Genomic DNA, 22266 nt, shown 5'->3' with positions numbered 1-22266 from the left:
GCCTATCCAAGATTCAAAACCATTTCAAGATTTAAAAACATTTTGATTTCTTTTTCGGTTTTCCTAGTCACCATTGACTTAAGATTTCCATTTTCTGCAGAATTCTCTTACAGTATGCTAATCATATAGGTTTTATTTTACAACAAATTATGATTGTATGTAATCATACAATCATTTATTTGGTAATGGAATGATTGAATCAAACTAATTAACAAATCCAGCATTGCCTTATCATTTTTTCTTAACTGCAACCTAACCAATATGCCTTCATTTATCCTCTTCCCAGTTCCTGATAAACACCATTATCCTCCCTGTTTCTGAGTTTGATTATTTTAGATTCCACATATGAGAACATATGACTTTTGTCTTTTGGTGACTGGTTTATTTCATTTACCCTGTCTTCTAGGGTCATCCATTTTGTTGCAAGGATAGAATTTTTTCAAGGCAAAGTAATATTCCATTGTATGTGTGATTTTTCTTTATCGATTCACTGATGGACTTGTGAATAATGCTGCAGTGAAAACAGATGTGCAGAGACCTCTTTGACACACTGATTTCAAGTTTTTACAATATATACCCAGAAATGGAATTGCTGGATCTCATTTCCTTTTACAGTGACAACCTGTCTCCAGAAAACACTCAACCTCCTACTTGCACTCAAGGATATCTGATGCTTCTTTGATGGGGAATGACTTTCTTGCGTGCGCGCACGCGCGCACACACACACACACTGAAAAATCAGGTCTAGGTGATTGATAGCATTCCAAATGTGGGTGTTGATGGAGAAAGGTGAGAGGACAGGAGCGGCAAGTGCAATAGCCCAAAGGAAGGGAGGGTGTGCAGATTGCAGCTTGGATGCCAAGCACTGGGGGGTGAATAGCAAGGTTTGGAAAGGACCTTTTTTGTCAGCGACTGTTCTAGTGTCTTAGTATTTGGCAGAAGGGTTCCCAGAAGAGAGGTGTCGCCTTGCTTCCTATTCTCACCCACAGTAGGTGTGGGGGCAGCAGGCAGGCGTGGAAGATGTGTGCAGTGCAGTTTGAATTGTGCAGTCCTGGGCAAACTTCTACTCGGTTGGAGGAGCTAGGCTAGGACCTTGAAGGCTCCGAGTACAGCATCACAGGTGGAGCAACATTTTGCTTTCTCAGGTCTTTCCTCTAGAAGTTCCTCAAATCTGAGATTTTTTAGGGGTGGGGAGTGGGTACATGGGATCGAACTCAGGGATACTCAACCACTGAGTCACATCCTCAGCCCTATTTTGTATTTTATTTAGAGACAGAGTCTCACTGAATTGCTTAGCACCTTGCTTTTGCCGAGGCTGGCTTTGAACTCGTGCTCCTCCTGCCTCAGCCTCCTGAACTGGTGGGATTACAGGCGCACACCACTATGCCCAACAAATCTGAGATGTTTATGATAATGTTTCAGTGATTTTTGACTTTCTCTCCATATGTACTTTCCCTTTTACAAAATATACTTAAGGGTAGCTAAACTATACTGAAAGATACACAACTCTCCCATTTTCTAACCAAAGATAGAGTTTCCCCTGACAATTTACTGCAGTGAAAAGTATTTCTCCATCTTCTTTTGAAATGACTGTTCTACTTAAATGAGGCAATTGACTTCTGAGGGTGGCACCGCTTGATTCCAGCTTACCTATAAGCAGAGTCCAGGAGGGTATTTTCAAGCACATACAGAATTTGGCCAGAATCTTTCTGAGGGGTTAAGCTGTCTGTGAAGTAGTCAGGACACTCCCTAAGATGCTGCACGAGGCTTGGCCAGACATTCCCCTTCCCACCAAAGCACAAACCCTTCCCTTTTGCGCTTGTGTGTTAACACATAATGTTCCCAAGGGATCTTGGCACATTTGTCCCTTCCTCTGGACTCCTGTTGTAATTTTCCAGGTAACTTTTTTAATAGTTTCTGAATGACTTTGCCTTGAGATTCATGGAAGCATTTTTTGCTTTTTTCCATGATTTACTATTACTTAAGTGAGTGCCTAATAAATGTTGATCTCTTAAGAATGACCAGTGTTCTATTATGGCATGAAATTTCCCACCTAACAGCATGTGTTTCTGTCTCTAGCACTGCCTTCTAACTGTACATCCCACCTGGCTACTGCCCATCAGATACTGTCTTTTAGACCTATGTCTTTCCATCCATTCTTCCCCACAGCTGGTGCTAAGAATTTCTTCAGAGTACTAACTGGCATAAACCCATTAAACTTCTAACTCTCCTTGTGAACAGATCACATTAAACCAGTAACACAATCTCTCTCCACTTCTATTCACATTCCTGTCTGGGAGTCATTTTGTACTGCTGAAATTGGCTTAGTCAACATATGTAAAGGTAATTGGGTGTGGCTAGCTTGTTTGTACTTTTGTGAAAATAATCTCTGAATCTTTACATCATTTCAATAGTGCTTACTGCCAGGAAACTCATCCGAAGGCCAGGACTGTGGCTATTTATGTGGGGTTGCTACACTTCAGAAGGCAGTTCCTTTTGTTCATCAGTCTCCCCTGCTATACAGGCTACACACTCATGTCTTCCCACTGAATGCTCATTAGAGACCCTTCAAGCAACCAAAAGGGCTTTTGCATTTTGTTTGACTTTTAAACCATGTATCTCAATTATCCTTTAACATTTCAAATGACATGACTGAAAATATAAAATGCTAATTTTCCTTTCTTTTTTGGCATAAGCCTATCAATTTTAAGGTCTATATTCTTCCCTATAGATGATGAGGGATAACAAAAGAACTCTACATGTTAACAGGATTCAAGAAACCAGAGACTTTTTTTTTTGAGTTATCATTTTAGAGCTATTATATAAGTAATCACATTTTATATCACTCACTTTTCTATTTCATATAGTCTTCACTGTCTTGGTAAATTCAGAAAAAGTGCTGTAATAAAATATTAAGTCACTACATTAAAAAAAAACATTTTCTACATCAATATCTGCCTGATATTGTTGAAATTATACCATTTGGATTTTGGTGTGATATTACTTAAAAATAAGGATGTAAACTTAGGTTCTAAAATGTGACTAAAGACAATAGGCTCTTTGATATTTCACTTTAAAATCACATTGATATTGAAGGGGAAAAGGGAAATTGGGCATTTATAGTTTTTTACTTAGGGAAACAAACTAACAAACCAGCATCGGCAACTAATAATTATACAAAGCAACCAAGTGTGTGCACATTTAACCTTAACCCTGAGGCAGGCTTTACCTTCATTTAACAGATAAGAAAAACTAAACGAAGAGAGGTTAAGACTTGTCCAAATTCACCTATGAAATAAGGGTTAAGAGCTGTGAAAGCAAACAGAGACAGTCTAGTTACAAGTACTACTGGCAAAAGCTTAAGTTGCCTTCTTGAACAAATTCCTATTAAAATGTGTGCATGTGGTTTAGTGGGAAAAAGCAGACCAATTACCATCTGGTTGAAACCTTTATTATTTCGGAAATAAGCAACCTTCATACTTTGAGATGGTTAAAATAGCTATTTCTGGATTACTGTAATAAATATTTCTCAAAAACAGCAATCATCTCAATAATCATACATATTTCTTCCCATTCATTAAAGACTTTCAAAAATAACTTTTGTATCAAAAAACTTATAATCACAAAAAGCTAAATAATGGTTTATGCAGAACAGAACAAAAACTCTGCTAGTGGACACTAATGGAGCACTTTCCCTATTACACTTCTGATTCATACATTTCACAAACACTCCTTTTTTGGGGAGGAGGGGGGTTTTGGGGGGGGGGTACTGAGTTACCAAGCCACATCCCCAGCCCTATTTTGTATTTTATTTAGAGACAGGGTCTGAGTTGCTTGCTTATTAAGTGCTTAGTCTCAGAGGGAATGCAAGAAACCAACAGTTTTATGAGAAAACTGCTTTCATAATCTCCAGTGTAAGCAACAGACTTTTCTGGAAAAAGGCTTCCAAGTTTGAAGAGATGAGAAAAGCAATCATATATTTAATTAGACAATAAGTATGCAACAAATCCTCAGCAATTATAAACACATCTTTTGTGTACTTGAAAAAAAGCAACAAATTTTGTTTCAAATAAATATTTTATCTTGAAAGAAAAGATTCAATAGTAAAACTCACATAATTCTATCAGGAATTCTCTGTATGATAATACTTTGGGCTGCCCTAACAATGAGAAGCCAACCAATTCATCTACAATGTAGAGACATGAGAAGTAGAGCAGATTTAGTCACCTCTGTCTTTGTTTCATAGACTCGTGAAAATAGCACTGTTTCCAAATACTTAAGATAACTCTTACTGGCTCCTCATGATCACATAGCTAAGACATAAGTATTCAACAAAATACTGCAAGTGATCTTTTACTTCTCTCTGGTCTCTATACCAAAACCCGTATTTTCAACATTCTGTATCCCCCCAAATATGCAGGCAAACGTGAGGTTGCTAATTCAACCCAATAAACTTAAAACCTTAAATTCTTATAACACAAACCTTAGATTTCACATTTTGTTAAAGTATTTTAAAAATGAGAATTGGAAATGTATGTGCTTATTTGGAAGAGAACTATTGAATTTATTCTCTAAAAGAAAAAGCAAACCTGAAGCATCACATTACTGGAACATTTTAAACATGTTGACAACATATGTTCCTAACTTCTAAACATCATGGAAAGCTGCTTGTACAAACTATGTGACAAATATCTGCTGTTATAAACAAGCAAGACATCTGATTCAGTAGAGAAGCCAGAAGCTGTTACTTCATTTCTTTCTGTTGCCTCCAGATGCTAGCATACTTGTAATTCGCATAAATATATTTAGTGTATCCATGTAGATCCCCAACATCCTAGAAAAGAAAATTATGCCTATTGTGAATAATGCAATTCTAAACTTTTTTAATATGTAAAAGAAAAAGTAATATTCATTATCTGTTCTAGCTATATGAAATAGAAATTTGTTAAAAATAAGATGTTTAATTGTCAACCTCCGAAGCCATAAGTTAGGAAATAGTCAGGGTTTCCTACTAACTTACTAATCTTTTAAAATGTTTTAGGCAGTTTTCAACAGCATTAGTCTATTCTCTGACCATCTGCTATGAGTATAGCTTACTTGCAAAAGAGCCTGGGTGACAGACAATGAAATAATCAAGACAAAACCAAAAAACACCTTTATTTTAAAAACTTGCTAGACACAAGTCTGGCATTTTAAAATATAACATACCCACTCTAACCCCCTAATGAAAACTACCACAAATCTGTAAGCTTTACAGCAACAATTTTTAAACCATTACATTAAGTTTTATTTTTAGATTTAAAAAAAAATTACTTTAAAAATGTGACAGATATCATGAAAGTCGAGAAATGTTTTTAAATAAAATAACCTAGAGTTTAGTAGAATCCAAAGGGGGAAAAAAAAACAATATGTGACTAACACTTAATTTTTTTTTTTTTTTTTTTAGTTCTAAAGTCTGCCAAATATATACTACCCAAAAAACTGACGAAGAGCACATTATTGCACTCTAAGGCTAATTAACAAAAATAGGTAAAATACTCTGAATTGGATGAATATCTAAACATTACACTTTGTTGCAAAATGATCAGTTTTTTGGATACATGCAGTTTATTAAGAGAGAAAACTGCAACAGAAATAAATTGGTAAAATTTGACAAAGTCATTGGTGTTGGCTGAATTGTGTTTCACCAAAAGATATGTTGAAGTTCAATCCTGGTCCTGTGAAGATGACCTTTTGGGGAAACATGGGTTTTGCAGATGTAATCAAGATGTAAGTTAGAAAAGGTACACTCATACATTGCTGGTGAGGCTACAAATTAGTGAAACCACTCTGGAAAGCAGTGTGGAGATTCCTTAGAAAACTTGGAATGGAACCACCATTTGACCCAGCTATCCCACTCCTCGGCCTATACCCAAAGGACTTAAAATCAGCGTACTACAGAGATACAGCCACAACAATGTTCACAGCTGCTCAATTCACAATAGCCAGATTGTAGAACCAACCTAGCTGCCCCTCAATTCATGGATGGATAGACAACTGTGGTATATTTATATATACCATGGAATATTACTCAGTCATAAAGAATAATAAAATTATGGCATTTGCAGGCAAATGGATACAGTTGGAGAATATCATGCTAAGTGAGATAAGCCAATCTCAAAAAACCAAAGGACAAATGATCTCACTGTTAAGTGGATGATGACACAATATAGGGGATGGGAAAGGGACAGGAATGGAGGAAGGAGGGACTCTATAGAGGGATTAGAGGGGTGGGAGGGGTGGGAGGGAGAAAAGAAAATAACAGAACAAATCAAAAACTATTACCCTAGGTAAATGTATGATTACACAAACGGTATGCCTCTACTTCACGTACAAACAGAGAAACAAGATGTATCCCATTTGTTTACAATAAAAATGAATTAAAGAAAAAAAAGATATAAATTAGGATGAGATCATACTGGACTAGGGTGGGTCTTTACTCCAATGATTGTTGTCTTTTAAGAGACAATGAGACATTTAGGGAAAATGCCAGCCCAGATCAGCAATAGGAATGATGAATCTACAAGTCAAGAAATGCCTAGGGCTGTCAGTGGTAACAAGAAGCTAAGAGAGGCATGGAACAGATTTTCCCTCAGAGGCCTTGAACGGCACCAACCCTGATGACACCTTAATTTCATACTTCTGGCTTCTGGAAATGTAAGAGAATAATTTTTTTTTTTTTTTTTTGGGTACTGGGGATGAATTCAGGGGCACTCAACCATTGAGTCACATCTGCAGCCCTATTTTGTATTTTATTTACAGACAGGGTCTCATTGAGTTGCTCAGTGCCTTGCTGTTGCAGAGGCCAGTTTTGAACTTGCAATCCTCCTGTCTCAGCCTCCCAAACTGAAATTTCTGTTGTTTGAAGTCATCAGCTTGTGATATTTTGCTATCGTATTGCCCTGAGGAACTAACACAGTCATAAACAAAATAAGACTATACTAACACATAACAGTAACAACGGTAAAGATTACTTACGAATTGATGGGATCATATTTTTGAACTCCATATGCTGGTATTACTTCTGCACGCTTGATTACTTTTTGAGTATCATACAGAAGGAACATGCTGAAAAGGACTAATCCACCATACATGGCCACTGAGTACAGAGTGGCTCCAGCCACAGTCGTAGGTGGAAGAAACATAGATCCTGAAATCGAAATTGAAAAGAAAAATTAAGATTTGTTAAAAAAAAAGGAATTTCCTATAATTGGACTAATAATTTAATTACTTAAAAAAATCTCTTTGGTATACTGTGTAAGTAATAAGACATGTGAGTATGTGTTCTCTCTAATGTTATTTATATTTGTTCAAAATCCATGGCATTCATTTCTTCAACGGGTCACCTGTCCATATCAAAGGAAGGCTCTTGTATCAAAGCAATTTTCATGTTCTTTAAACCATTTTAGATTTTATTTCATAAAATCAATATGATTTTTTTTTGACATCAATGAAAACCAAATTAGCATGGCTACAACTTTAATAACTTATGACTTAATTATAATATTTGAGTGTTTCATATTTCAGGACATATGAACCAAGTACCAAGTGTCAAAGCACAGCAGCTTACCCAGTGAGGAAACAAAGACGAGACCCAGGCCCACTCCCAGGGGTGCTCCCATGTTCAGAAACTTCTCACTGGGTGCACACATGGCCACAGTAGAGAGGCCTCCCACAATGCCGGCTGTGTACCATGCAGCTCTGATAAGAAGAGGTCCCCCTAATATCGTCAGAGGAGCTACTACTGTACCCATCACACCTGTAGGAAGAGCAAGTACTTGTTAAATATTTACTAAATAACAACAAAAGAACAAATGCCATATTGAATGTGCTATCTTAAAATATCGTACCTTTCTTTTAGATACTACTATCCTCCAAATTCCACAAACCAAACCTGTCGCTATCCAAATTCTATTACCATATTAACATTATTCCTAATCAGTCACAACTTATAAACATTAACCTTAATTTTTAGCAACTTTATAAAATTCCAAGTAGCTCACTATTTGGATCTAAACCCACCATCAATTTTTACAAATTTATAGATTCAAGAACTGAAGTAAAAAGGCTTAAAACAAATAACACAAAGTGAAAACTAGTGTGGTAAAATGAGAGGAAGAGTGTATGACAGAAAGTGGAAAATACAGAACTTACAGGATAATAGTGTTACTTGTGTACTAGGGAATGCTGTCACAGCTTATAAAAGTTATTTTAGCTATCAGATATTTATAAACATATTCATAAAAATTACAGTGGAAAGCATTATTAATTTAAAGAACAAAGGTAAATGCAACTCCTTAATAGAGAATAGGTCCTAGATAAGGCATTAGTCGAGTGCTGAGTAGAAGTTACCCTTTTGTTAAATGTAGTTTACCTCACACAGAACAAGCACAGTGCTATACACAGTGCTATCTTCATGCTGAATCTTCAACACTAGTGTGTCCCTTGGGTCACAGTACCACTTTTAGATCAAGTAATAAGGCACACTGTTATTTCATGATGATGGCTAATTTAAAAATACCTTTTGTTCTAGGAAAGATAATGGATAAAAATTTCTACCTATGACATTTCTCTTAGGATTACCATCAGTTTTGCAATTGGCAGCAAAATTTTTAGCAACTTTCTATACCTTCAGTTTTTCCCTATTTCTAAAAACACCAAAAAGCAAGTCTCAAGAGAGATGTATCAGATTTGAAATCCTTTTGATATTGGATAAGATACACAAAGGTAAAACTATACCCATACTACAGACTGCTACAGGAGACATGTTTAACATTGGTGTGTTTTAAGGTCAGCATCACAACCAACCTTTCAAAGCAAAGGTTTAGCAATAATTTAACCAGTAATGACTATAGAAAATTTTATTTTCTTCACATGAGGTTTCACTAACTTATGTCTGAGCCATTTACGTCTGTGAAGAGCCACCTAAAAAAGGTAGTTTTCAAGGTTGTTCAGTAACAATTTAAAATAGAACATACCAGAATGTAGTAACCAAGCAAGATGCTTTGGGCCTGGGCTTTGCTCATATGATATGGAGTGTACCAGCATTCCAGCTCCAATCATGGCTGCAAAGGTCGCACCAATTGTCTAAAATACATGGAAAACCCCCCCAAAACTGATCTTTAAATAAAAACAAAGTAGAGACTCATAAGTTTCAAACATAATTAGGCATTTCTAATAAACCAGTTTTTATGAAGGATAAATGGTATTCTATATCATCCAGCACATTAAGGCAATGGTTTATTTCAGTTTTGACTACGGTAGTAAGAGTGCCCCCTCCTGCTATACATGAGGTTCTGCAGACAGCTTCAAGTACCTGAGTGGAGCTTAGGCTAGCACCAACATGTTTTAACAATTAACAGAATTCTATCAAAACCCACAGAATAGGGCTGGGGTTGTAGCTCAGTGGTAGAGCGCTTGCCTAGCATGTGTGAGGCACTGGGTTTGATCCTCAGTACCACATAACATTAAATAAATAAAATAAAGATATTGTGTCCATCTACAACAAAAAATTAAAAAATCCTTTAAAGTATATATTCTGGTACAACACAAATAGCATGTGCAATATACATATTATGTCTATATTTATATATAAATATATATTTACTATGTGACATACATATTGTATCTATTTATCTATGTATCTATCTATCTATCTCTACATATCACATTTCCTTGAAATCATTTTCAAATGGATCTGAAAAGCTGAAGGTGAATGTCATGGCATGTGGAAAATAATGAGAAGTAAGACTCCACATTTCTGTACTTGCAGGTTTATGGCTGACTCGGTCGTCATTTCTTAGACTATCTTAGGAGATTTCCATGGTTTAACATATAAAAATTCCTTGTGTTATGACAAGAAATGTGTATGACAGAAACAATAGTGATAGTCAATTTTCAAGTAACTTAAGGTAGAGATTGCAAACATGCAGTCTCCAGATAGAATCAGGCAGTAGATATGCTTTGTTTGGTCAACTATTCCTAAAATCTGAATGTTTTTAGATGCCCATAATCCCATGTGCCATAGCAGGCCTCCTTATTCATCTGTATTGTCTGGCAAATCCATGGGTATCAGAATTTTCAGCCTATGATATAAAATACAGGTAAACAGTTGTTTTTCGCACAGGACAAAAAAACCCTTAATTAACAAAGAAAAGCATACTTTATTTAATTTTCCAATGGAGAGACAATTACTAAAAACTACTTCATGCCTCCTCTAAGCATAATATTTTCAGGATATTTACTACAATTACATTTATTTTCTTCAGAGGTCCTTCATGATTCAGTCTCATTTTTGCCATTTACCTTTCCACACTCTACATTTCTATAATGACTGGTAGGGCTGCAAACAGGCCACGCGTTTCATGTCTCAATTGTGTCCACTGTGCCTACACATACTTCCTTGCTATTTGGCTCACTGAGCTTTTCATCTTGAGTTTAGTTTTTTGTATTACGCATTTTGACTGCCTAGGAGCAGTGCCAGATGCTTCTCTATTCCAAAGCACTTGGGGCAAACTCACTCCATCTCATCTCCCAAAGGCTACATCTTCATTTCTGTCGCACCTGTGTTTGGCTTTCTCAACTATTTCACTTAACTATCCTTAACAGCAGAGGAGAATAATCTTTTGACCAAAGAGGGCTGAGGGTATAGTTCAAGCTCAAAACTTCTTTAAGTCTTATTTTAAGGTCTAAAATTTTATGTGTATCTTTTGTGTTTATTACAAAAGTATTGTTTTAAATTATTTACCTTTGATTCAAACTGACATTGCTGGTGAGAATTCAACATGCTCACTGTGCATTCATGAATCTCCAGGCTGAGAGATTCATGATGCACATTTGAAAAGCATGATCCTGGACTATATAAGTGTTCAAATGGCTATGCAACTGTGAACAGTTCTCTTCTTAAAAAGCAGAATACAGTGGAACCATCACATCTGAAAGTCAGATGGATTTGGGGTCCCTATGGAGGGAACTGGTTAAGTACTACATCATCTCTTCCATCTCTTCACTCAGTTTCATTCACCGATGTAGTTTAGGTTGTTATCCTACATTTCAAAGGCACAGCTGGTACACCTGTTTCATGTCTCTTCCACCTCAACTCTTAACATTCAAATACAAACCATATTTTTGCTTTTTCAGTTTCTTTAATGGCCTTCAATGGCTTAGGTAATCACCTTAGCTTAGAAATCAAGTGTACTCTTTCTAACCTTGTCTAACCCACACCTCAAACATGTGAAACTTTACTCTTACTGGGATTGTAAGCACCTTTTCAAATTAGATTTTCCGATCTCTTCTCCTTTGTTCAAGCTGTTTGGTGAAGCTGGACTACCCTTACCTTCTTCTAAAAATAAAACATGTTAGCTGTTCAACAGCCTTGATGAAATGTCTCCTTCACAGAGCTACTCTAAGAGTACAAGACAGAAACAGTCTTTCTATTAATTTTTGTGCTTTCTACATCTTACTGCACATCCCATATCATGGACTCCAGTTCAGCTTATACTAAATAGTGTGAAACAGGAACTGCATCTGAAACCATATTTTGGTATCTATAAAAATCCAAGTGTTCAAGAAATATTCAATGAATATAAAATCTTATATCCAAGAAGCTTAGGAATAACACTATTCTACTCTTAATAGCACAGAACGCTTTACATTCAATAAAGAATAGCTGCTAAGAATGCATTTCCTTATTTGTCTCAGCTGTACTAGTAAGTCATATAATCATCTGAACTACAACTTGCCTAATATTATATTCTTCCATTTAATACTCCAGTATAGTTCATCTAATCTATTGATGTTTACACACACAAGAAAAATGAAAGCAAGCTGACTTACCACCCAAGAGCCTCTCATCATGAAGTTCATAAGTGCAGGTGTTCTAGATACTGCTAAAGCAGACAAAGTAGTTAAACCAATACTTCCTGCTAAATACATATAGGTAGAATGAATTCTATCCTTCACATACTGAGGCCAAATTCTGTAAGAAACATGACATGGTTAGTTTATGGAATTAGGGCTACGAATTCTGGTTGAATCATTCACTGGTTATGTGACCATAAGATAAATTATTTAAGTATTCTAAATTATATTCACTTCATTTATCATGGAAATAATTACAAAAAACTTGAAGTACTATAAAGATTAAGTGACACTAAACATAAGCTCTTGGCACACATAAAAAGCAACATATTTTCTCTCTGCTAAAATACATATGGCCTTGGTAAAAGATGTTTACTTGGGTTTGAATAAATATAGGCCAAAGAAGCAAAAAGTAATTCTATTTTTTTTTCATGTATATACACAGATAAAGATTGGATACAAAACATTCCACTAGTGATTAAAGGTTAAAGATTAAAGAATGAGAATTGGAATATTTAAGGAAAGTTTGGAATCATTCAGCAACAATTTACTTACACAGCCTTTTCAATAGCTCCAATCTCATTAGACATTCCCAAGCCATAGTAGCACAATGCTCCAAGACCAACAGCAGCTCCTCCAGCAACGAACCACCTCCCCACCTGATCAACTAAAGAATACAGGAAGAAATACAGGTTAATACTGTCACATCTCAACTAAATTAAAGTGCTGGAGGTAAAGCCTTCTCAACATTTTAGGGGATCAAATCATATACTGCATTTCTTCATAACTGCTATAATTTCATGTGGACAGACAATGTTCTCAAGGTCAGGAGACCATAGTGAAGAACACTCCTAAAACAAAGGAGTAATAATCACTACAAAAGGAAAGGCCCAGCTAGGTGCTATGACTCACACCTGCAATCCTACCTACTTGAGAGGTTGAGGCAGGGGAATTGCAAGATTGAGGCCAACATAGTGGGGGCAGATTTTACTGGCCTTCAGTCTTATTCTAACAACATTTTAGTGGGGTGGGGCAGTATGTCTATAGATGTGGAGATGACTCTGAAACACCTTATTGAAAGGAGTTTGAGTGGGTATGTTCTCATGAAGTTTTTAGACACTAAAAGATGAAAGGAAAATATTAATAAATAATCATCCATACTATGTCTAAAGTGGTATTAACAATGATGAAGGTTTAACATGGCATCTAGAAAGAAGAGACCAAAGAAGAAATCAGTGTTTATGCAGCAGTCAAGGGAGAGGATGCTCTTGCTTACAGTACCAACAATTAACTTATCAACTCTATCTCATAAAGAGCATCTTGCCCTTCAATATAAATTTTTTCACTAAGAATGTTACTATGCTATTGCTATGTAATTATGGTTTGTTCTCTAGGATCAACTTACTAATCAGAAACAAATACCCTGAGGATACCAACTAGGGCTTTTTCCCATTGTAATATACTCCTATTTTATAAGAATGTTAAGGAAGAGTGGTCGTCTTTGATTAGCTTTGGGAATATTAACAATCTAGGTATGGAATTTGCAAAGCTGAAATGCAAACTGTGAGTGGGAGTGACTTCATTAAGGTAATACATTTCTGAAAGGTCCTAAGTGGGCAGTTTGATGACCCTTCCTTAGATAGCTAGGTTTTTCCTAACATGTATGTTTGGTGCCACATTCTTGACTTAGACATAGACAAACATTATATGCTCAAATGAAGATTCTATATGACGTTAAACGAACCTCCTTAACAGACTATGCCTTTAAAATCATGGCATATTAATAATCTTGTATTTTTTTCTAAAAACAGTGAAAGTAAAAATTTTTACTGGAAGAAATAAATGTAACCAGGAACCACCAACCCAATGCAAAATACTAATGTTTTTTGGATCATTAAATCTCTGAGAACAGAAATCCCTTTCTTCCAGAAAATGCATATATACACAAGTTTGTATACATTTTTAGGAGGCTATTCATAAACTTCTTAAAACATCATATAGTTCAGGTTAAAAACGAAAAACTAAAAATTGCCACCTACTTTTAAATATTTTTTCCATTGATGGTTCCATTGCAGCCTCTTTGAGTTCTTGGCCAGTTTTCCCACGGCGGATCCCAATTCTTGTCCTGGTGGCATATTCCTGATATTTAAACGAAGATATATTATCCACACGAAACAGTATGTTTAATAATAAAATAGAGGATCTCTCTATACTAGAAAACTCTAAAGAAATTTGATACTTTCTATAATGTAATGTCAATAATAGTCAACCAAATTAAATGTATGCCAAACTGTGCTTCCTCTTCATAGTGATTCACTAATTAATTCATTAAACACTTCTTGGTTTGAGTTTCAGAATAATTTCCTTTCATAAATTATATATTTTATTTATATACCTAGAATTATTATAAATGTTAAACAACTCTCAAGATGAGAATCTAGTAGTAGGTTTTAAAAATACAGAAAAAACATTAGCTACATTCTGTCATCTGGGAAATAGATTCAAGAAAAGTCTTTCTCCTGAACATGAAGCCAAGGGAAGCCATGATTACTGCTTCTGTTCTGGCTCTTTTTCAATGCTGGAATGGTTAATTTAAGAGGGAAAAGTTGACTTTTTTAGCTACTGTGTATTCTTCTTAAGTACCTCATACTTTAAAACTTACACTCCTACTCACTTGAATGCTAGAGGAGAAATCTGTTGTAAAAGGAAATGGGCTCCTCTCTAACCTGAGAGATTTCATCACTCTCTGAATAAGAGCTAAAATAGTTATTTTACTAACTTATTAAGAAGCTGTTGGCTTCCTGGCAATATCTCTGGGTTCATAAGCATTTGCCTATAGGCCCCACTCACAATTTCCTTGTTGCATCCACCATGTAACTCTTGATCCCTTACTATTTACTCTCAATTTTCTGAGCGAGAAACCCCAAGAGGTGTAAGTAAAGGAAAAGTTATAATACCTCTTTTTTCATACATGATAAGAAAAAAAAAAAAAAAAAACAGAATAAAAAAATTCATGGGGAAAACAATCTGAATAGTGGCATTACTGGTTTTTTGTTTGATAATGAGGAATGAACCCAGGGGCACTCTACTACTGAATTATATCCCTCTTTTTGTGTGTGTGGTGGAGATCAAACCCAGGGCCATGTCCATGTTAGGCAAGCACTCTACCATTGAGATACATTCCCATCCCCAGTTCTTTTTCATTTTGAAACAGGGCCTTGCCAAGTTGTTCAGGATGGCCTTAGATTTATGATCCTCCTGCCTCAGCCTCCCGAGGAGCTGACAGGTATGCACCACCTGCTGGCTGTTACTGTTAATTATTTTTAATAAATCATTACCTGTAAATCACTAGAAGGAACAACAAAAAAAAATTCCCAAACGAACAGACCCAAACCAATCTCAGGGTCCCACAAAGAGAGAAGAGAGAGGACAGAGAGAGAGAGAGAGAGAGAGAGAGAGAGAGAGAGACACACACACACACACACACACACACACACACACAATAGGAAAACATTCAAATTATCTTTACCCTGCTGGGTGTTAAGAGCCATTGATTCTTCGTGATGGAACTCTTCACAATAGGGGAGGCCTTGGTGAAGGCTGGGTGGAAAACCCTGGAAGGTAGTGTCCGGAGACACACAAACCTTGCAGCCAGCATGGTGACACACCAGGTTTACCAAGCAGATCTAATCACTAGTTATAAAGACAAAAACACCAAAAACCAAAATCCATTAAATAAGGGAAGGAGGATATGGAAGTGAAAGAGACTAGAAGGAACACACTATCTTTTAGTAGGGAAAAAAATGGAATACAGCAACCTCTTTAATTTTCAATAATGAAGCCTCTTCCTGTCTCTTCTAATTCAAGAAATTCATCCCATGGAATCTAGTTTGGAATGGAGCCACCAAATCAGGTTTAAAGCCCAGTTTGACAATAGGATTTATGACGCTGAGAAGTTATGTGTAACTCAGAAGGAATATTATTATTTTAACATGGTTAAGTCTATGACAGCTTTAAAAACATGTAGTTTCGACTTTAAGATTTATATAAGCATACAGTGGGAAAATTTAAAAGAAGAATTTGCGTAACTTTTGAGCACAGGAAAAATGTTATCCAACAAAGAGATGAATAACTTTTTTTTTTAGGTCATTTTGTACTGTAAGTCTAAAGGACATCAAGTCAAACATAAATTTCAGCTAAATATTCAAATATTACTTCCCTTCAAGATAAATGATAGATATTCAAATTAAGTTAACCTATTACTTATGCCTTTCTACAACTACATAAGGGCAATTACTCTTTAAAAGTAAACTTGGCCACAAACCAGGTTTTCCTCATGTTAAACTCTAAGTGGTGAATTCAAAGAAAAGCATGCTAAAAATCTGATTCTATTAGCTCTGGGACAGATTATACCAGATAAGTGGTCAATAAGAAGTTAAGTAAATGTCTTACTGCAATGCTAAGGTGATTGTGGACAGACAGGTAAGAATGCAATGACAAGTTTAAGTCAACTTGAGCTACCAACCCATCTCTACCAATGATTTGTAGTGAATCTGAGGCAAGCGACCATCCTTTTGTGTCTCATTTTCTCCATCTTTAACATAAGAAAACTTGGCCCAAACAGTGTTCAGACACAGTGCTGACCTGGGACTACGCGCTTTGAAACTGTCAAAGATGCCAGCGATGCATCTTGCAATGTAGACTCCTGGGTCCTACATTGCTCCTAGATATTCTAGTTTTAGAAATGAACTAGTAATGCATTTTAACTAGCACCCCTAACGCTAGGAGCTCTTGCTTTAAAATAGACGAATGTCCTTCCAGCGCTGCCACTGGAACTATGAAGGGTGTACAACACTGGACATCTATCCTTGGGGAAAATACCAAGACCTTCGGGTACTTGCAAGTCATTACATCATCTCAACCCTTACCTTCCTCAGCCCACTGACGGGGGCAGAGGTCCAGACCAGAATGGCTTCCGTGTCCTGTAACAACCCAGAGTGGGAATCCCGCTTCTGCCACAAGTTAAAAGTGACCTTGCGCAGGTATTGGACCTCTTAAACAAATACCTTAGCTAATACTGTATAAAATACTACCGCCCCTTACATAAGGCTTTACATTCCCGAAAGCACCGACGAGCTCCGGCGCCAGGTCTTCCATCCTGCCCACTAGATTCGGATGCTAACCCCTCCGACCTCCCAAAGTCCAGCGCACTCTGCGACACCCCGCCCCTTGTCGGGCGCCCCTTTATCTGCCAGGGCCGAGGCAGTGAGGCTCGGCGGATGGATGACTCAGCACCTTGTTGCCCAAGCAGCAGCAGTCGGCGAGGCGAATCCTTGTCCGCTGGTCCAGGACCCCAGGGCTGCCGCTCACTCCACGGGGGTCACCCACAGGACGACGACCCTGACCCGCAGCCCAGGCGTGACAGCCGATGGAGCCGCCGCCTCCAGCCCTCCCCGGTACCGCCCAGACGCCCCGCAAGGCCGGCTCTGAGAAGTATGGAGAGGGTCTCAAGTCAGGTCGAAGGAGAATTACCTCAGTTCCCGGTCACCTCCACCACGCAGTTCCCCTTCCGGGCCTGCGAAATGTGTACACCCCACCTCCTCTGCCCTCCACCCGCTCCTTACTGCCTGTGCGCGCGCAGTCTCTGAGGCTCGCTGAGTGACGCCACATCCGGAGAAGAGGTAAATAGTACAAACAGCCAATAATGAGCAGACCTCTGAAGGAAGGGCGGGCATAACGGGGAGCCGGGGTTCCGGTTGGTGGGGTGGGACCAGTGGAGGATTGTGGTTGGAAACGTCACAGTCAGCGTCCATTTTGGACGCGGGCTGGGAAGCCCCCTCGGCCATATTTGCTGTGGGTAGGGGCGCTTTCTCGTGTGTTTCAACCTTTTTACCCACAGCAGGTATAAAGTTTAAAAACTGAGAGTAGTGTTACAGTCGAAAATAATTCCTTCACTGTGTCTTATGCCGCCTTTTGTGCCTTTATTGTGAGATAAGTAATTAGGCCAAATGTAATTTCTGACCTGAGCCAACCCGTTTCTTGGGTCCGACGTCAAGGATTAGATGGTTGAATCTAGTGTTTTTTTTTAATTGCTTTGCGACCTTGCTATGGAACTTTTTCAAGCCCAGTCTATACCTGAATAATAGAGCATATACAAAGGACTTTCCTCTTTCCAGAGTTTTCCCGAGGACCATTAAGATGTTTCCATTGAGAGTAATTCGTTATGTAAAAGCCATTTCTTGGTTTCTAGGAAGCACCCCTTTCCGTTTTATTATTCACTCTCGCTCTCTTACCGTTAAACAAATATTTACTGGAAGCTCTCTTTGAAACAAGCACAGGGCTAGGGATGTATACAGCTGATTAAAACACACCTGGTATCCCTGTTTGGCGAAACAAAACTTTGCTCTTAAGCTTTCAGTTTCGGGTGAAGACAGAATAGACAAATACTACAGTTAGACTGCTGATAATACTATGAAGAAAAAGGATAAAGCACTGGAGGGGTGATACTATAGATAGGTGATTAACCACAAGAACTTTTATTACCTACTAAGCAATTGCTAATTGTGATTTAGGATCATCTCTTAACAGTGTATTACTGACAAACATAAAGGTTTGCTTTTTTTTTTTTTTAATGTGGCTAATAAAACTGTTTAACAAGGACAGAGTTCTTATCTTTTTCCTGGAAAACATCAGGCAAACACTAAAATCTGGCACTGAACAGATCCAGCATGAGCAATTTAATCTTACTTTAGATCTTCACCTGACTTGATAAGTTAGCAAATAGGATCTCCGTTTAGCTCTTTCTGTGATATTCCTTTTCCTAGAGCTTCTTTTTCAGCAAAGAGAAGGAATTTACAACATAATACCTGAATAAATAGAATCTTGAAGTCTATGACTCAGGATTCCTCCAAGATTGCTATTAATTACCGCTTATTCTCTTTGTATAAGAAGAAAAATTTCTGATTTCCTAATTTTCTTTTTCAACTATGAGGCAATTTCCACTGGCATCAAATATTTTGAAGCAGGGGTGTAACAGTGGTCCACTTTATGCTTTGAATATAACCCTTGCTGCTTTACCATTGCAATTTATTTTTAAAAAGGACATATTTCTTTCTCTTACTCTCTCCCTGCTCCTCCCTAATCTCTTCCCCTCCCTAATATCAGGTTAAACAGGATTACCTTTCTTTCCCATCCTAGGCAGAGTTATCTGTCCCCAAGTACACAACAACCCTAGGAACCAGACTTTGGAAATGGTACCGGAGGATCTCAGAAATATTTGTCTCCCATTACAACTCCAGACAGAGAGCACATGGAATGTAGCCTTTTAGCCACCTCTTTAAACGCCCCCTGTTCCTGCTGATGGGCAGAATCCCAGCCTTTGGGACTGGAGTCCCCTGTGTTTCTTCTTTGCTAGCAAAGCAATAAACCTTCTTTTTCTTTTTTCTTAAAACCATGTCCTCCTTATTGCATTGGCATCAGGGACAAGGACTGAACTTTCAGCAATGGGGGAGGAAGCTCCTCACATTATTGGGAAGAAAACTCTGTGGCACTGTGTGTGTGTGTAGAGGTTCCATTGCCTTGGGAGGCTGATTGGGTATTGTAATTGTTCCAGCAAAAGGTGATGAAGACTGAGTATAAGAGAACAGAGGGACAGAGGAAAGGCTTATGACAGAGATATGTTGCTGAGGTGGAATTTACAGGATTTAATGACTGATAGAATATAGTTGATAAGGATGAGGGAAGTGCCCTTAGTAATTTCTCTTTTCTAAACTGAGTGAAATTGGGCGGATAATTACACCATTAATTTGGAGAAAGGATACAGGAAGAGATACAGATGCGGGGGAAGTAGATAAGTAAAACTGGTATGTAGTGTTAAATTGTAAATTTACAGTTTCTAAGGTCTCAGAACAAAGGAGAGATAAAAGACTCATATCCTAAATTCCAATGTTGAATATAACATCCTAATTTTTTTTTTTTTTTTTTTTTATGGACCGTTGTTTCCTTATTCTCTACCTGCTGATTACGGGCAAGTGCTGACTGATAGTGGAGAAAATTCAGAAACAAGGACAAAAGGGAAAACATTTATTTTTAGTTAAAATAAATGCTCCTCCTCTGCCCTAATAGACTTTTCCATTAGGAGGTGTGTGGGTGCAAGAGAAGTGAAAAGTGAATTTTCAAGGGATTTAACTCTGTCTTCCCTGTAAGGTCTCCCAACAAAGGGAAGGTGCTTCTTCTGGAAAGGTTGCGGATGTTTCCAAGTGTGGGCACTAACAAACACCTGTTTTTCATGTGTTTGCTGAATGGTAGAAAACAGTAGGTGGTGCTATGGTTCCTATCTTGAATGTCTGCCAAAGGCCCATGTATTGAATTCTTGTGCCTTGGAACAAGGGAGGTGGTGGAGCCTTTAAGAGTGTGAAGTCTTGGGTCTTTTAGGGTGGGCCCTTAAGAGGACTGTGGAACCCTGGTCTCCTCTCTCTGTCTCTCCCTTTATTTTTTTCACTTCAGTCATAAGATGAGCCAGTACCATGCTAGCACCATGATGTGCCTTCACAGTCCCAAAGCAACAGGACTGACCAATCATGGACTGATCTCCCTGAAATCCTGGGGTAAAATAAACCTTTTCTCTTTGTAAATTTATTATCTCAGATATTTGTCATAGTGGTGGAAAGCTGACTAACACAGGTAAGAGTTGGGTCAAGATCTCCTCTTACTTGTTTTCCCTTGGATTTGAGATTTGCTTCAAAACTGTAACTGTGAACATGTATCTATTTGTTTGCAGCCCTTGGAATGCTGCCTAAGGTTGGCAGTAGAATTATGCAAGGTTGAAATGCCCAGATGTGTATAATAGACCATTTAGTGTACTACATGACAGTCAGCGTCTGACTGTTTGGGTGAGAAATCGAACTGCCAACCTCAAAAGTTGTATCATGTCAGTCACAGAAGGTAAATGAAACCACTGAAAAGAAGGCATTGTTTTCTCTGGATCCTGCCCAAAGCATCACCTTGCATGCATGCCCTGACTGAGGGTAGAGAGGAGGCACAGAGAACAGGCCACACTTTTTCCATTGAATATAAAAATCCATGCCTCCCATTGAACATAAATCCCCAACATGACTGATGGTGATAAATCCTGAATCTGACTGACAAGTTGTCAGATTATCCCAAGCTTGTCAGAATGGAATAAACTGGGCTGTCCACCTTAAATTGACTAGGACCTCATGGAGTAATGTTGGGACTAGTTTAAGGAAAAATGAAGTTCATTTTTGCACTCACCCAACTGGCAATTTTTTAGCAATTATTTAAGCAAAGACTAATGGATTAGACTAAATGAATCTTCATGTCCCATCCTGCTCAGTATTGCTTTGAAGATAGCTTGACTTTCCAGTAAAAATATCCTTCAAGAATTCAGGATAAATAAAATCATTTTCAGGTAGAGGAATGGTAAGAGAATCTGTTGCCACATATATGTTCGAAGAGACATGCTTAAGAAATATCTTCAGGGTGAAGGGAAATGATATCCAAGAGAAACTTGGAACTTCAGAAATGAACAACAGACATGGCAAATAACTGAGTAGACATAATAGACTACTCCACTTAAAGTCCTTAAAATACCTATGAGTATTAAAAGCAAAACTTGTGGGCTGGGGAGATAGCTCAGTCGGTAGAGTGCTTGCCTTGCAAGCACAAGGCCCTGGGTTCGATCCCCAGCACCCAAAAAAAAAAAAAAATGTGGAAAAGCAAAACTTGTAACACAATTTTGTGGGATTTTCAGCGTATAGGTATAATAAATACGACAACTGAACATAAAGGGGTTGATGGGGACCATGAAACCTATCTGATGGTCAGGCATCTTATGTTTTTTTAGTGGTAAAATATTAAGTCTAAATAGATTACAAAAGTTATTATAATCCCTAACACACCACCACCACCAAAATGTACAAAGAGCTATAGCCAAAGAGTCAAAAAATAAAATAGAATACTCTTGTTATGGACTGATTTGAAAATCAGCCCAGACTTTCCCCATTTTGTTCAGATGCCTAACCCTGTGTGAAATTGACCCCCTTCCTCTGGAGCCCACTTGCATGGAAGGCTAACACCTCCATCCCCAACCACTTACACCCTGACCACAATATCCTTGATATATGGAACTAATGCAAGATTGTTTTTATGAGAATGTAAGTTCTGCTTTTCTGAAAATGTCATTTCTGAAAATGTGACCTTTTTTTGTAGCCTGGTAATTTTCCACTTTATGAAATGTATCTTGTGATTATGATTGCTTCTTCTGTCCCCCTTCTTTGTGGTTTCGAACCTTATAAGTGTGTTCCTGCCTCCTGTTGGGGTTGAGAGTTACAGAACTGTTTGGTTCTC

The 22266-nt window shown here is 37.7% G+C and overlaps 1 protein-coding gene across 3 annotated transcripts; it reads right to left on the bottom strand.

Annotated features, from left to right (window-relative positions):
* Positions 1 to 3435: 3435 nt before the first annotated feature.
* On the bottom strand, positions 3436 to 17547 carry Ghitm (growth hormone inducible transmembrane protein). Of its 3 annotated transcripts, none has more exons than XM_047554051.1 (9): positions 17431 to 17547; positions 15428 to 15591; positions 13938 to 14037; positions 12454 to 12565; positions 11875 to 12016; positions 9018 to 9126; positions 7610 to 7798; positions 7018 to 7189; positions 3436 to 4834 (listed from the first exon to the last, which is right to left on the bottom strand). In XM_047554051.1, the coding sequence occupies exons 2-9, from the start codon at positions 15554 to 15556 to the stop codon at positions 4750 to 4752; spliced, it is 1038 nt and encodes a 345-aa protein (XP_047410007.1). In that variant the 5' UTR covers positions 15557 to 15591; positions 17431 to 17547; the 3' UTR covers positions 3436 to 4749. The 3 variants fall into 3 exon arrangements, with proteins under 3 accessions (XP_047410007.1, XP_047410008.1, XP_047410009.1); XM_047554052.1 differs by lacking the exon at positions 17431 to 17547 and adding an exon at positions 17194 to 17381; XM_047554053.1 differs by lacking the exon at positions 17431 to 17547 and adding an exon at positions 16827 to 16851.
* Between the last annotated feature and the right edge of the window lie 4719 nt (positions 17548 to 22266).

This window comes from Sciurus carolinensis, chromosome 5 (genome assembly GCF_902686445.1).
Source record: "Sciurus carolinensis chromosome 5, mSciCar1.2, whole genome shotgun sequence".
In the NCBI taxonomy this organism is placed as follows: Eukaryota; Metazoa; Chordata; class Mammalia; order Rodentia; family Sciuridae; genus Sciurus; species Sciurus carolinensis.
The sequence above is the reverse complement of the archived record's forward strand: the minus strand, read 5'-3'. Positions and strand labels throughout refer to the sequence as shown.

Excerpts from the sequence above, each read along its gene's own strand:
- Ghitm (XM_047554051.1), bottom strand. The coding sequence starts at position 15,556 with ATGCTGGCTGCAAGGTTTGTGTGTCTCCGGACACTACCTTCCAGGGTT. Across the intron at positions 14,038-15,427 it reads GGCTCTTAACACCCAGCAGG|GAATATGCCACCAGGACAAG; the intron begins GTAAAGATAATT and ends TTTAAATATCAG. Across the intron at positions 7,799-9,017 it reads TGCTTGGTTACTACATTCTG|GTGTGATGGGTACAGTAGTA; the intron begins GTATGTTCTATT and ends CTCTTCCTACAG.